Genomic DNA, 16,412 nt, shown 5'->3' with positions numbered 1-16,412 from the left:
ACATGACCACGGTAGTGTACACATCCCAGGAAGCTGGGCCGGGCAACAGGGGCTTCCTTGGTGTGCTGAAACAGCCAAGTGCCTGTGTGGTGAGCGCTGATGTCTTGAGACACGCACAGCTCCTGGTGCTGCAGGTGTGGTGCGTGAGGGACCGCCAGACTGCAGCCCTGCTCTGGGGGGCTGCCATCAGGGAAAAGTGCTGGAGCCCCACAGAATCCTGAGAGAGGGTCTGGAAGGGAAGCAGCAGTGGTTGTGGCTGGGAGGAGGATGAGGGGATGGAGGGAGTTGGATGGAGGGGGAAGAGAGATGGAGGGCAGGGAGGAGCGGGGCCAGGCTCACTGCAGGGAGCGTACCACAAGCACCAAGGCATCTCCTTGTAAGCACATACAGGAGGGAGGTGTTGGTCAAATGTACCACTGCTGTGCACAGCCGGTGCTCATGGAGTTAAACTACCAATGCCTTTGTCTTCTCATAGCATCTTCTCTGAAAGCCTAATAAGCCATCAGGCCTTTCTGTCATGTGCCTTCTCGCTGAGCCTCCTGCCTGCTCCTTTTCAGCAGGTTGCAGTTAAATCACTGGCATGTGCTGACAGCCACAGGTGCCCAACCATAAATTGCTGTGCCCATTAGTTTTAAAACAGAGTTTACTAAGGGCCAGGCTGTGTCAGTTGTGAAGGACTATCCTCTGGCTGCTGAGGAGCAGTGAGACACGTCCCCGTCCGCTTGCCAGTGGTTCAGGACATAAACCCATTTCAAACACTGTCACTTTGTAGAAGTCTCAGGGAGTGGCAGACCCATAGAGAGGTGCTACTTGCTAGTGCAGCCTGGTGAGGACTTCCCCACCTTACCCCAGGAAGAGGCTGAAGTGACCAGGCTCACAGAGATGGGTGGTTGGATCCTCACTGGACCAGCTTTGCCTGGCTCAGGCTGCCTCCCTGCTCTTATGCCTATGCATGACACTGCTCCACAGCACAGGCTGCCAGAATTGGTGTCTGTGGGGTGCAGTCAAGTCAAGCAAGGCCTAAAGAGCTTGGTGTGGGATGGAGCAAAGGCTGAACTGGTGATAGCAGGTGAGCTGAGCTCAGCTGACAGTGTGGTGAGGACACAGGTGAAGCAAGTCACATCTGAGATGAAGTTATATCTATAATGATGTGCTTTATTATAGTTGAAGTGAAATTCTGGGCTCCAGCACTACAAATCTGAGTCCAGACTTTACAGCTCATCACAAGGCAGCTGCAAGGAGGTGAAATCACCCACCCACTCAGCAGCCACCTTCCTCTGTGCCTGTGCTTCACTCAGTAGGTGACAAGCGTGGCCAAAGCTGAGTTGCTAGGTCCTGACTGACAGCATGTGTGACAAGCACTGTGTAAAAGGAAGATGATGGATGATGGTAATGGAGGTCCAGTGGGTTGTAGTCTCTGTGGGAGGATACATCTTATCCTTAATATTGCTGGAGACTTCCATTGTGGCAGGTGGCTTGACACCCAAGAGTTAGCCTCAGTGGCATTAGGCACTCTAAAGCAGGGTTGGCTCTCTAGCCATGGGAAAAGGGAGGCACCAAGGGGATCCCATGGTTGCAACCCATGGTTTCCTATCTCTTGCCTTTCCTCCCCAGGTCTCCAGCCAGAGTCCATAATCTGCTCTCCTCTGAGAGTTTCAACTTCCCGTCATTGTTCATGCTTCCCTCTGCAGTACCACCACCGAAGAGACTTCCCAAGCAGGCTGGTGCAAGCTTGAATGATGGCATATGTCCTTGGTGCCACATCAACGGTCGTCTCCTCCATGACATCAACAAACACTGACTTCCACCCAAGCTCAGCTTGGAAGAGGTGTGTGCAGCAGCAGCAAGTCCATGACAAAGAGGACCGGTGAAGTCTTTCACCTGGACAGAGTAATAAAGAAAGGACTGTGAGCTAATGTTTGGAGAACATTGTCCTCCACCATCCAAGACATGCTGTGGCCACAGATGATGTCTCATCCTCAGCCTTGTACCACCTGTGAGTCTCTATGGGATGATTCCTGAGGACTCTTGGCGGGGAATGTCTCTGGTCTGGGTTTCATTGTGCTTGTATTGGTTTTATTGCAAGGTGCTCTATGGCTCTGGGTAGAGCTGAGCAAAGTGTGAAGGGCAGTCCCCAGAGCCAGCTGAATGAAGGGTTAATTCTTGTGAAGTTATCACCTGAGCACAGACCTGGTGCGTTGAACTATGGGCAGATGAGTTGCTTCCCCCACCTCACTATTACTATATTCAGTTTTCAGCTCCAAGAAAAAGGAGGAAATTAACACAAAAGAGAAAAGGAGAAAAATTCAGAAGAACAGGGCAACATGCAGAAGGAAATGAAAACCAAACAGGAGTCTGGAAAAGTGGCAGGGGAAGGTGGAGACAGCAGGTGAGAGACACTCTCACTGCCAAGAAGGCATTCAGTCCTGCCCTCCAGTGCCCCAGCCAGCGCCTCTGGGCTTGACACCATGAGCTGGACATAAAGTCCTGTGCAAAAGACTCATGGCACCCTGAGGTCACCCAGTGTCTCAGTTCCTGTTGTCCGTTCTAAGCATCTACCTGTATTGAGGTGGCACAGCCAGAGTTGCTATTGCTCATTGCAGCAGGACAGGGGCTCTCTTTCTTGCTGGGTGTGAAGGCCTCTTACATCTCCCAACCTGCACTTCTGCCCTGTAGGCTGCTATGGCTTTACTGGCTGTCCTGGGGTGGCCTCCCATTTGGGTGGCTGCCCAAGAGCTCTGGTTGCCCTCTGGCCAAAATGTTGATTCCTCCAGCTCAGTCCTGCTGCATCTTGCCGTAGGGTCTTCAGATGGTGTTCCTGCCTGGGTCACTGTCAGTCATGCCCATGCCATCTGGCTCTTTCCATTGCACCTGGTAGCACATTCATCCTTATAAAACACAATGCAGGTGGGATCCTTCCTACTGCAATGCCATAAGCAGGTCCAAGTTCCTCCTGCATTTCTTTATCAGCACTGCCAGAAAACACAGTGCATGGGAACCTGTTCTCTAACCATTGCAAGGGGGTTTCCACTCACTTGCCCTTCTTGAGCAACCTTCTCCCCATATGGATCTCACCAGCAGCCAGAAAAGTCCACAAACTAAACCAGTGTCTCTGCACACTCACAGTTGGGGTGCAAGGCCCAAATGGGCCAACATGGCACCTGGTCATGTCTAGCAAACTTGACCCTGCTTTGGTTCATGTCACCTCTGAGTTGACTTCAGTGGTCTCAGTCTGAAGCCTGCTTCATTTTGTGCTGCTTATTGTTAATGACCTACAGCATCCTACAAACACCTGCCAGTTCCTGGCGCTCTCCTCACTTGGGAGGGGCTTCAGTGTGGGCTGGAGGGAGCACCCTGTAGATCACGGGAGCAAATTAAGTCACAGAGAGCTCCTCTCTGCTTTTCCAACCCTGTGTAATGGAGTGAGGCGCAGTACACAGTTGGGGCTCTTGTCCAAGCAGGGGTGACAGGCCATCATTGGTAGCATCCATCCTGGAGCTGATGGGACAGATTGGGCCACTCACTCCCTGCTCTTCCAGAAACTGTCCAGTAGCTGCTTTGCTTGATCACTCTGCAGTCATGTACGTAGTGCAATATTGGTGTTTGCTTTGGTCCAAACAGACCAAAGGCTCAAGACCTAGAAGGCCCCCCTCACTGTCCTTGCCTTCCCCAGGGCCTTCTTGGGAAGGGTGACTAACCGAGCCAGTTTGTTTGGTTGGACCAAGAGGGAGCCAAAGGCAAGGAATAGCCCTTGATTCAACACTTGCTCCCCTAATTCATCCCTACCTCCACCCTACAAGGCCCCAAGACCCAGACTTCAGCTGCTGAGCAGTGCTTGGGCAGGCAGGGAGGATGGCCGGGGCGGATGGGCAAGGTCCTGGCCTGTTTTGTTCTGTGTTTGCTGGCTGTGTTTGTGTGGCTGGTCATGGAGAAGGAGACAGGCTGCCGTCCTGGTCATATGAAACTATTTGGCCTGTATTTTAACTGATGGTAAAGGTGCGCAGCACATGGGAGCGACACTGTTTCATGTGCATTGATTTCAACCCAAACAAATAAATGTCTGTTGGAAGCTTGGTTTGTAGATATTTTCCCCACCTGGTAACTTTGCAGAGAGATGTCTGAGGCTGTGTCAAAGCAGGGTGGCTGAAGTGGAGCAGAAACAAGATCCTAAAAAGTCAGGCTGAACTTTGGAGTTCCCTGGTGTTGCAGGAGTACAGAGCAGCTCCTGCTGCTGCAGCAAGATATCCAACCCTTCCATTTCTGGCTCTTACCTAACATTTCACTTTTGGGCCAGGCTGAAAAATCTTTGGAAAGGCAAGAAACTGCCTCCCTGGGTTAATATCCTTTAATGCTCAAAGCCCTGAACTCCTTTTATATATTTGTTCACTGATAACAGCCTTTGGTCCTCACCAAGCCTCAATGGTAGCATTTATAGAGTGTCTGTGGAACATCAGAGGTCTTCTGTATGTAGCACTTTGCTTAATGGAGCACTGAAGGGGGTCTGGCTGCACCATCTCTTCTCTTGGCCCCCTGATTCTCCCCCTCCTGTATCCCACCCCTCAGGTGCTCTCAGGAGGAGGAGCAGGACTGGCAGGCCTGCAGACTGTAGGTTCTCATGGGTTTTGGTGTTTCCTTGTCCTTGGGATGGGTGATTAAAGAATATATGAGAAGCACCTCATGGTAGACATGCTGGAGAAGACAAGGAGGTGGGAGATGGGCTGAGTAGGAGCAGAGAGGCAGGACAGAGTCTGTGCTTTGCTGGGTCTCGTCAGTTGTCTAGGACTAGGGAAGCTTGCAGTCACTCACAGATGTGACGTGCTTTTATGCAAGCAGCTCCTGAGAGGGGACCAGGCAGCTCTGGCACCCACATCTTCTCTTGGATCAGGTGGCTGGAAACTGCATGTACAAAACTAGGCTCTAATTCAGGTGTAATGACTTCCACATCTTTGCCATCTGGCACCCAATGGTGCTTGGTATGCCAAGTCAGGATAAGCGCTAATCATGGGGTTAAGAAGCCAGCAATGTCTTCTGAAGTCACTGCTGAAGACAGTGGTCAGTACTAGCACAGGGTTGTCCCCATGCCTCCTTGCAGAGTGCCTAAGAGGGGAGGTAGCAGGTCTCCAGGTGACACCATCCCAAGGGATCTGGAGCTAACAGTGCCTTTCTGTACAGCCGTGCTCTGTGTCAGAGCATGTCCCTGTCACTCAGACTGCATGGTGGCCGCTCTGCATCTGGCTGCTCTGGGGCACAAGCTCCTCCAGTGGGAATCCCACCATTGGTGCTGGGGCAGAACTGCCCTGCAGAGCAGAGTGCGCAGCATTGCTAGCTTATGCCCACACTGATGGAATAGCAGGCTGCTTGGGAGGAAATGTTGACAATCCAGATTAAACCAATAACAACATCTCAATGTGCTGGAGATTTTCCATCAACAAGAGGCAAAACAGACTGCAGATTTTGCCAATAATTTAATGATCTCTTCTCTGTGCCAAGAGAAAGAAATCTTACAAAAAAACCCACCCAAACCCAAAAAACACAATGCAAACAAATCAAAACCCTGCAATTCCCCAAGGAGAAGGCAGGCTATTACAAAAAACTTGTTTATTATACACAGCATCATGGAACTGAAACCCTGTTACCTGATTAGGTAATTTTAGTCTTTGCTTCTATATCCCATGGCATCATTAGTCACATAGGTTTCACTTCGCCCAAGAAAGTGAATAGAGCTGGTAGGAACTGCATCTTTGCGATGCTCAGCACACTGGGCTTGGGCAGTGGGTTCTGCTACCTCTTCTGTTGGTGCTGAGGCCCCTGAGCCAGCAGGATGGCTCCAGCAGGCAGGAGAAGGGGAATATGGTGTATGGTACAGGAAACCCTGGCAACCTTGATGGTCCCCTCTCTGGAGCAGGACTCCAGGACCAGCACAGCTCCAGCTTGGCATCTTGTGGCATCTCACAAGTGATGAGAGCGGAGCTTGTCTTTTTGCTAGGCTGGGGTTGCCTTGGCTGGCTTTGCCTTATCTTAGATGAGAGGGTTTCCTTCCTTTCCAGCTCCCCAGGGAAAGGGAAGAGGAAGGATGAAATGAGTTTCATAGGCTGGAGCAGCCAGTGTCTGTCCCCCACACTTCTATAAGCCCTGGTTCCCCTTCCAGGCAAGCCTGACCAAGGATCCCTTCACCTGTCATGATAGCGTCTGCACATTTGGGGTACCACCTTGTCCCCTTTACCCCATGGGCACCATCTCTTGCCAAGGCTTCTTGAAGAGGCATCTTTAGGGGCTCCTAGTCATGTGAGGAGAGGTGAGGAACTTGGGATATGTAGACATCTTGTAGCCATCCAGGGCACGACCTGTACTCCATTGGCCAGAGCCTCTCTAGTAGACTCATCTGTACAAGGACACTGAATCATTTGAGCTGGAAAGTCAAAAAGTACTGTTGTGGAGGTTACATCTCTCTGAGTGTGCTGCTGGCTATGAAGACCACTATACATGGCTCAGATAGGAATCAAATCTCCTCTTGAGCAGTCAGGGATATACCTTCTTGTCATGCCTTCCCACCTGGGAGAAGGCCAGAGACAGCATCTCTTCTGTGTCACCCCCCCTGTCCTTCTAGCAGCTTGGCTGGGTCTAATTCAGGCTGATGTTAGCCACAGCTTTGTCCCACCACCCTTGCTCATGACAAAGACATCTGGTGTCTCTGGAGATAACTCCCTTCCCCTGATGTGCCCACAGATAGAGAACCCTGGGCTCCTGGTTTCTCTCTCCACTAGCTTGTCTGCAACCCCTGTGGTGGACAGCCTGACATTGTCTCAAGAGTTTGGTGAGCTGGTCAGAAGGTCACAGTGCTGCATCTGAGGAGCAATGCCATCTGTCCAGCTCTATGGAGGAAGAAGAATTAGTTGCAATGCCTCCTGGCAATTTGGGACTTCAGGCGTTTCACTGTGTGGGGGCATGGATGGGGCTACAGAACCAAGCAGTTCCAGCAAATGATGCTGCAGAGCAGCATCCTCACACACTGCGGCTTCATGTTCAGGATGGGGAGGGCTGCTGGGGCTGAGCAGAAGCAGACAGGACATCAGAACCAGTCAGGAGCACAGGTCTTCATCTTGGCATTCAGGCAGAGCTCTAAGGGACATGCTGAGTGTGATGTACTGGCTGACAGATGGACAAAGCCAGGCCCTGAATGAAAGGGAGAAAATACACTGAAACAGATCAGCAAGTGCCTGGTTGGACCACTGTGTCTTGTCTTTCTGTCCTGTGCTGAAGGTTCCTCAGAAGAGCTCAGCTCGGGCATCCAGATAAGAGACAAGTCTTGGAACTGGCCAGCCCTCAGTGTCCAAAGGACTTCGGGAAATCTGCCCCATCAGTCTGTCCTCTCCATAAGCCCAGTCTGGAGACAGCCATGCCCTCAGACTATCACTTGGAGAGTGGCACGCTCAGAGCTGCAGCCCCCCATCTTCCTCAGTGGCTGGGCAGAGCTGCCCCTCTCCCATTAGCTCCCATTAACTCCCATCAGCTGCCACCAGTGAGATACATCAAAGTGGGTGAGGGGGTGGCTGTGGGTGGAAGGAGAGGGGACAGCTGAGTCACCTTTCAGGATGGGTCTAAATGGTCCTGGTCCCTTTGGATATGTCACTGCCAAGATGAGATGCAAGGGCACAAATACACAACATCGTCTCTGGTCGGATGAGTCATGAGTTGACTTTTCCAGTGCAGGTAGCAGCTCTTGGTATCGTCACCAGTGCCTCTACAAGACATTTACCAACCTCTGGGACCCCTGAGGGCCTCAGCAAGGTTCACTCTCTCCTGCTTGTTTTTTTGTCTCTCTTCTGTTGCTGTGTATTTGGTCTCACAGAAGAGCAAGGAAGGCCAGCATCCGAGGATGCTCCTGACTGTGGGGCAAAGGCTCTCAGATCCAGCCCTGGCACAGAGAGCTGCTGTCTCTGAGGAGCTGACATGCTCCTCATGAGGCCCAATCCTGGGGCTGAGCACTGGATCACTGCATGCAAAGAAATACAAATATATTTACTTCGCATTGAGAAATGGATTTTCACTGGCCTGAAGTGCTCTGCACCATCTGTCTCTCAAGGCCACCTCCCCAGTCCCAGCCATGGTGGAGAGCGCAGCAAGGCTGAAGGTGTCTGCTTGCTGGGGAAGGAGGCCCAGGCATGGCAGCAGGAAGGGTATGGCTTTTGGGATTTGTGGGAAGTTCTTTCCGTGCGAGGAATCACGGCAGACCCACAGCCCCCATGTAGGTTGTTTACCAAAGGCCCCATCTCTTCTTCATCCATCTTATCCCCCTGAGCATTCCCCCACAACCCTCAGCTCCTGTCCCCTAAGCCCTAAGCCACTCTGTCATTCACCCCCTGGGTGACCCTGGGCTCCTCTATGCTGTTTCTGTTCCCAGACTGGGCATCTCTTTCTTCCTTGCACTTTGAGGTCCTTGGAGGAAAGACTGTGTACGCACACACCAAGCAGAGCAGAGCCCAGGCCACAGTACTGGTTTCATCGTGACTTCAGTAAGACATGAATCTGGGCTCCTGCCACAAGAATATGCCTCTTGGCAAATGTCGGCACCATGGGACTCCCAGCCCACTACAAGGAGGTGTTAATGCCAGAGCTCTCAGTGCACCCACAGGCTCTGCAACCCCTTCCCCACCTGCCAGCGGTCTGGTTGCCTGTGCTCAAGGCCAGCCCTGATGTGGGACAGCCATGTAGTCTGGGATCAGACTGCTGGAAAAACAGATAAGGCGTGAGAAGGAGCTGTGTGGAGCCTTCACTGGAGCTTCACCTGCTTTGCTCGGGAGCTGCATTTATGCTTAGATCCTTGCCCTTAGTCGTTGCCTTGCAGGTAAGCCTGTGCCCAGCCTTGTACCTGGCTGATTCTCACCTTGCCTTGATGACTTGAGTTTCTGGCTTCAGCTTGGACCTGACTCATCACTGCAGACTAGCGTGGGAATCACTGGACACAGCCATGAACCTCTCTGCTCTTACTCACATACCATGGGGCTGCATCCTGTCAGTGAGGATATCCTCCTGCCTGCTTTGCTGTCACCTTAGCTCCTTCCCTTGAGGAGCAGCCCACTCTTGTCCCTCCCTGCTTTACAGAATGAACATAATATTAAAGTGTAAGCACTTGGTGGCTGCATAAAGTTGCAACAGCTTTTACTTTTCCTTCCCAGATGAAATGCAAACTGCCAGTCACCTCCCACTGCTCTGGGGATCTATTCAGAAGAACACAGGGCATGTCGTGGCCCACACTGCATTTACCTGTCAAGGTTTCAGAAAGAAATGAGCTTTTCTTCCACATATAGCAGCTGAGAAGCAATTACTGCCCTTGCCTCTGCAATGGAGGCTTTCACTGTTGTGTTTTCTTCTGCACTGGCATCACACTGAAGACACTGCACAGGGTCATTTTCTGCTGATGGATGGTAACTTGCTAAGCTTCAATGGCCCAACATGGGTCTGAGCTCAGAGGCTTGAGGGAAATTGGGTTTCCTGGATGAGATCTTGCTGAGACCTGACCTAAGGTACTGTGCCTCTAATTGAGGCATTCTTAATTCATAATCCTATGAATTCAAGTTGCAGAGGTAGCAACAGCAAAGACAGAGGGAGCATCCTCTGTTCAGGCTCTACACCAGGTGTTCCCACCCTGAGCTCATCCTTCCTCTGCTTTCCAAACAAGCAGCCAGCACCAGCTCTGGGGTGCATCTGTTTATCTTGTTGCTCATGGAAGCACAGATTTGGGGAAGGGAGGGGTTAATCTGTGCCTTCCTCACTCTCGAAGGAAGGGGTCAGGTGTCTGAGCAACCCCCAGGCATTATAAACACGGACGAACTGGACTCAGACATTTCTGGAGGATGAATCTACTGGCTCAGGACAGGAGTAACTACCGGAGAAAAGGGAGCAAGAACATATGATCAATGGTCTCGCCTCAAAATCTGTAAGCTTATGTCATTGGGTCCTTGGTCCATTAAAAGGTCCTCCCCAAAAGAGTCTAAGCCTGGCCTGAACTCCAGTGTGTCTCCAGAGCCATTTTTAGTCCTCTTGTTTTTTATTTGTTGTGTTAGCCCTCACAATGAACAGCTAAATGCTCAGTGCAGTAGCTTTGGCTGGTTCATCCTTCACCTATATCCATTCTCCACACTTTCCCTAACAGCTTGAGGGGGAAGGTGAGTTTTAGTACATAGCACATGGCTGTGCAGAGAAATCCACATCCACGGATGTGCTGGGTGTGGTGGTGGAAAATATCTGAAGCTTTTACAAAGCATAGTTCCCCCACCCCGTTGTGACATCCCTCTCAAACATCTCAGAGCTTTGTCTGAGTGGGATGTCCAAATGTGAGCACTAGGACTAAGCCCTATTTGAGACTTTATTCCTGTTCCAGCCTGCTCTCCCTATCTTGCATGCTTTGCTGGGACACTGACTCCTGCAACCAGAATCCCATCTACCAGAGAACGCACCCCAATGGCATCTGGTGTGAAGCTGTGGGATGGAGCTGCTCTGATATTTCCAATCCTCTCAGGAAATGAAGAGACACCTTAAAATATTTTGTTATTTTTAATAGTATACAAGGTATCAGCAACTGTGCAGGACAGAAGAGCCAGAAAGGTATAAAAGGTGGAGTCTACAATATCTGTAGGGCCCTCTGTCCTCCTCTTTCCCTTCCCACCCTGCTGAGCCTTTGCTGGCAGAGCAAGTCATGTTGGCATGTCCCTTATAGCTCTGTAGGTATAGCTGCTTGCTGGCGGTTCTGTATGTCCTTCTGTTTCACCTCCATAGAGATGTCTGTGAGGTCTTGGATAAAATGCTGAATCTAGGATGGGGAAGAGACATGGCAGAGCTCAGAGCAGGGATGGGAACAGGAGGCAGAGGGGAGCTTGTTGGCCCTTTTGGAGGGCAAATTTCACCAACCAAACTGAGCAGGAGGATTTTCCTTGCTGGATCGGCACCACCAGAATGGGCTTTTGTGGGTGAGTCTGAATTCAGGGCAAGGGTGAATGAAACCAAACCTTCGCCATGGGTTGATCTGCAGCCCCTGCATCCCCTGCCCCAGCCTGCCTGGATCCCATTCATTCTGCCCCCACAGGGACCCACATCCTGCTCTGCCTCCTCGGACAAGGCAGGTTTGCCAGGTGCCCTCTGCCCATTCCCCATGTCCAACAGAGAGCCCAGGTGAAAAGGAAGGTGTCTGTTTGGCACATTGATTTCCCTGGGCTCTGCCCTCCCCTTGGGCAGCTAAGGGTCATTACTGCTCCTCTACTGCTCCCTTTCTGGGCAGGAAGAAGGGTTCTGGCTTGGCTCTACCATGTTCAGCTGTCTGTGGCTGTCATCTGCTGGCACGTTCAGGTTTGCTTTCAGCTGCATGCTCATGCACTGGAAGAGGTTGAAGATGGCCATCTTGATGGTCCCCAGCTTCAGGGTTTTCTTGGCAGTCATGTTCTGGATGTCAGCCCAGCGAGTCTCCTGAGAGGCAAGGAGGCATGCAGCATGGGGACATGCCCCAGCAAAGATGCTGCTTAAGCACTGGAGACCCTGCCTTGGAGACCCTAACTTCCACACTCCTCTGTTTTGCTAGGAAGAACCTGTCCTTGCCCAGGGCTGCGTTGGATGTGGTTCAGCTTGGTGTGGTGGAAGCAGATCCAGGAACCACCACAGCTGCTCCTTGCCCCAGGAACCTCCCCATCTTTCTGTCAGCTCCTGCAGTCCTCACTCTGGCAAGTCCTCCCTGCAGACCCATTTGCACTTCCCACAGCAGGGCTAGCTGATACCCTGGGAGCAGCACATCCCACTGCCACACTCCCAGACAAGGTGCTTTCCAGCTTTGCCTGATGGAACCCAACTCCTGGAGCCTGGAGTATCCAATAAGGGAATTTGACAAGACCCCCTCAGAGTGATGCAAAGGGAGCAGAGGCCAGCAGAGCTGAGGACATTTCTGCACACTGGGCACTGGCTACACATTGATGTGCCTCATTACAGCCCAGTTTACCACCAGTCTGGTCACTTTTGGACTAGTAAGGAGGGATGAGAAGAGGTGAGCCCTGGTGGGCAGATGCTGTGCAAAGGATGAAAACAAATAATAAAAATCAGCAAAACCAACTTCACTCTGAAGCCTGAGCCATGAACAGTGCAGACCATGAGATGTGCCACACTGAAGCCCCATTACAAAGGTGATGCTGGAAGGAATGGTGAATGGAAACGAGTATGACCAGGCTAAACAAACCCAATAGGAATGTGGTGGAGTATGCTTGGGTTTTGTGCCAAGGTAGACCTCCCTAAAGCCTGATCAGCTGATCTCTTTTGACTATGAGTTCAAGCAAGAAGTGGAAGATCATGACAGCTTTGTGAGGGCCTTGTTTTAACACCTGATGTAACCTGCTCCAGACCTAGTTTGTCATTCTTCATTCTACAGCCCCTTGGAGGGATGAAATTAGGCATCTCCTCCAATCACAAAGGCTGCTACTGGGCCTTGCCATGCCCCCATGGCTTAGGGATGAGCCATCAGCTAGTCTTGACACAACCAAGCCTTGGAGATCTTCCCCTGCTGGCCCCACATTTTCTCACCCAGGGGAGGACGTCACTTTGAGCCTGGTCAAAACGTAGTTGGAGCTGCACCAGCTCATTTTTGTACTCCAGGATCTCAGCTTCTTTCTCTGCCGTGTACTGGTCCAGGAGCATCTTGGCTTGCTCAGACATTTCCTTGTGCCCCTGTTGTGACTGCAACAGGTCCTTGTGCATCCTCATCAGTGTCTTGTAGCGCCATATGACTTCCTGGATCTCCTCAAACTGCAGCACAGGGTTCCTGGTGTTAGTAATCCCCCTGCCCTCCCCTCATCATGATTGCAAGTCTCATGCTGTTTGGCACCCTCCCTTGACCAGGGACAACACCTCCCCCAGGTGAAAGATCTTCCCTTCTTGATAAGACTATTGCCTCAGTTGGTTTGTGAGCATTGCCACATTCCCTGTACGATGACACCTCCCTGTGCCAGTCCCAGAGCTGTCACTGCCATAAGCAAGGGGAGATATTGCACCTCTTCCCCAGGTAAGCAGTGCTCTGGTAAAACACAAAGCACAACTGCAACTGCTGAGTCACCTGAACATGGGAGGGGGCAGCTGGGACTGCAGGAGTATGAGCGATGCATGGAGTGATGCCTGGGCATCGCTGAGAGAGGGCATAGCTTTTTTGACAACTGCCTGGGTTCCCATTCCTGGGCAGCTTTTCACTTCTCCCAAACCACCAATGTGACATGAAACAGTGATGCAAAGGGGTCCACATTCCCCTCAGTCCTGTGCTTTCCCTCCTTCTAACAGGATTTTTTTGTTTTCTCAAGCCTTCACCTCCTTTTCTGGTTCTCCTCCCATAACTTGGGTCCCCTTGGCTCACCTTGGTTGCAGGGAACCTCTTCCCCTCCCATCTGAGGTCTCTGGGTTTGACCCAAGTGTTATGATTTCCCTGGACTTGCCTTATGTCTCTCTCATGTCCAAACTCACCTGTGAGATCTTCACCACATCCTCCAAGTATTTGTTGAAGATGGAGTACTTCTGCACTTTGTTGCAGAGTTTCTGGTGCTTATTTCTCAGGGCTTCCAGTTCCCTCTTAGCTCTCAAAAGCTCACTCTCCTTTTGCATCTTCCTCTCTCTCTCTTTACTGGCTTTCTTCAGAGCTTGGATTCGCATCTTATCATTTTCCTGGTGATGTTTACCCCACCAACACACACACACACAGAGGGAAAAGGCGGCAACGGAAGATGAAGCTGCATCACTCAACAGCACTGGGAGGAGATACGTTCACAGAGGAGAGACCAGTACTGGAGCACCCCTGGGAGCATTTTCACTCCCTGTTTAACAGGGCCATCCCTCTTGCATTGACTCTTTGGTCTTAGAGACAGGCACCTGGGATGGCACTCTGATCTTCAGACCTACTGGTAGCTGCCCCTGGAAGACACCTGGGTATCAACAGTGGGGACAGACTGAGAACCTTCTTGGGGGATGTTAGGGGCCCTCAGGAGATCACACTGGTACAGGACAAGCTCTCTCCCCGCCAAGCCCTACGGGGGCTTTCCACATGTGTGGTACAAAACCCTATGCCTTGCCAGTCCCATCCCTCGTACCTTCAGACTCAAGGGCAGCTTGGACAGACATGGTGGCCCAAGGTTGACTCCCCAAGGAAGGGGAGGAGGTGGTGATGTGGCTCAAGGTCATGTCAGCCAAGCTGATTAGGGGCAGGTGTACCTTTAAAATCCTCCCAGATTTCTCCATGTAGGTTTTCAGCTGAGTCTCCTTGGCATGGAGGTCCCTCCACTGACAGGTTATGACTTTCATCCTCTCCCTGAAGGCCTGGCAGCATCAGAGCGAGCGTGACATGGCTGCCCGCACCCGGAGCCAGTCACCTGCCCACTGCTGCCCTCCAAAAAACCACAAGCCCTCCCAACCATGCCCCAGCACCCTCCCGTCTTTCTCACCTCTTCTTTCACCTCCAGAGCCTTTTGCATCAGTCGGGCTTGTTTCTTCTTCTCCTGGAGGTGAATAAATGGAGACAGGGAGTCCTCCTCTGTCAGTCTGAGTTTCCTGCCACAGAAGTTTTCCTCGAGGTTACACGCTGGGTCCAGTACCTTGGCAGGGTGTTGGAGTGCTCTGCTCTGTGACCCCACATGATCCCAGGTGGGCTGATGGGGCAGAGCAACCCAACACTGTCTCAGACCCCATCTGGCAGCATGAATGGCATCCCCACTCCTCCCCAGTGGGGATCCCACTGACAGAGCAAGAGGGTGTTATAGGGAGGAACAGGGCTGGGGAAGGGAGGTACAAGAGGAGACTGAAGTGGTGGACAGAAGGGATGGGAGTTTGCCATGGTGAGGGAAGGAGGGATGGAGGAGACAGGAAAAGAGGATGGAGAGGATGGAGGCAGGTGGAGAATCCCCCTCACCTGAGCAAGAGCAGGAGGTTCTGCCTGTACTGCATGCAGAAATAGGCTGACAGGTCCTCATCTCCCATGGTGGCCATCACTCCAGCCACCAGCAGGACCCAGAGAGCCCAGGTCCTCCCAGCACTGCTCCTCTCACAAGTCAGCCCAGGAGCTGCCCTGCAAGCCTGAGGGCTTGGTTGTGCATGGGAGAGGCAGCTAGGCAGGGCAGTAAGCCCCTGGGTGCCTCTTACCTCCGCTTTCCCAGGACCTTCCTTGACCTAGTTGTGCCTGTGGCCACCGGCTGTTGGTGGCCAGTTTGCATGGAACGGTTGCCAGGGGTGGTTGGAACATGCTCGGGTGGTTCCTTGGCAACTGAAGTGGGGTGATGCCCTTACATTAGTGAGGGGGTCTGACCAGGACCAGGACTCTTCAGCACTAAAGGAAAGCTGACGCACTAAAGGAAAGCTGATGCACTAAAGGAAAGCTGAACAAATGCAGATTTCTTTCCCTTCCTCTCATTTTCTCTGTTTCTTCTCTGCTAAAAATCAGCCCCTGTTCCTGTGACCTCTGCTGTCTTGGGCAGGTATTTCAGTGCCCCTGACATCAACATCCCACTGTCTCAGAGCTCAGGGTAGGAGCTTGCTCCTTCTCTCCCAAAACACCAGATGGAAAGACTGAAGCACATCCTCAGGGGTGCTTGATCACTGTACTGCCCATTGTTCCCTCTGTGTGTGGGACTGAGGTCTACCATTCACTAAAAATTAACTGATTTTTTAAAATTTATTTTATTTTTTCCCCACAACAAGGCATTTGAACAAGATCCATTGCCAAAAATAAGGGGGGGCAGGGTGGTATTCATGGGCCAGGTGGGGGAAACCCTACAGATGATGGTGACCTTGGGGTCTGCTCTTTCCACAGGAGATTTCACCCTCTGATGTTTGCTTCTGTCTTCTCTGGCTTCCTCACTGGCTTAACATACAAGAGCATTTTTGTGAGCTACTGAAGCTGAAACACCCTTGGCTTAGTGTAAAAGGGTATGAGTCTCTGGCGGGAGAAGTCTTCATGTCTGTTACAACCCTGACTTGCATCAGGGAAATTGTTTTCAGGCAAACGTCAGCCCTTTGCTGATTATAAACCAGCAGGAGCTGGGGAAATTCTGCCAGCTGTCTGGCACTTCAAACAGCAAGATGTATGGCCCAGGAAGGGACCATTTGTTATATGAGAGATGCTTCATTTAGAGACAAATGACCCAAGGCAAAGCAGTGAATATGCCTGGCTTTTATTGCTGAGGTTCAAATCGGTCCTGTCAGTGACAGGTGACTTCCCCTCTGTTCATCCCAAGGTCATCATGGGGCTGTTCCCATGCTGACAGGTCAGGCAGATTAAACCTCGTCTTCTGGAGCAGTTTCTGGACCTTGGCAGGGACAAGTCTTGCCTGGGAGTGGGACAAGTCTTGTGTGGGAGCGGGGCTTGTGCCTGCCTGCGAGGTGAGGGGGCTCAGCCCTTCCTCCAG

The 16,412-nt window shown here is 51.7% G+C and overlaps 1 protein-coding gene across 1 annotated transcript; it reads right to left on the bottom strand.

Annotated features, from left to right (window-relative positions):
• Nucleotides 1–10,711: 10,711 nt before the first annotated feature.
• Nucleotides 10,712–14,997, bottom strand: CCDC42 (coiled-coil domain containing 42). The gene is made up of 7 exons (XM_009487641.1): nt 14,921–14,997; nt 14,457–14,562; nt 14,227–14,331; nt 13,486–13,683; nt 12,559–12,780; nt 11,302–11,460; nt 10,712–10,810 (listed from the first exon to the last, which is right to left on the bottom strand). Exons 1-7 carry the CDS (start codon nt 14,995–14,997, stop codon nt 10,712–10,714), a joined length of 966 nt encoding a protein of 321 aa, XP_009485916.1.
• Between the last annotated feature and the right edge of the window lie 1,415 nt (nt 14,998–16,412).

This window comes from Pelecanus crispus, chromosome 12 (genome assembly GCF_030463565.1).
Source record: "Pelecanus crispus isolate bPelCri1 chromosome 12, bPelCri1.pri, whole genome shotgun sequence".
Lineage (NCBI taxonomy): Eukaryota > Metazoa > Chordata > Aves > Pelecaniformes > Pelecanidae > Pelecanus > Pelecanus crispus.
This window is presented reverse-complemented; position numbering and strand designations above follow the sequence as displayed.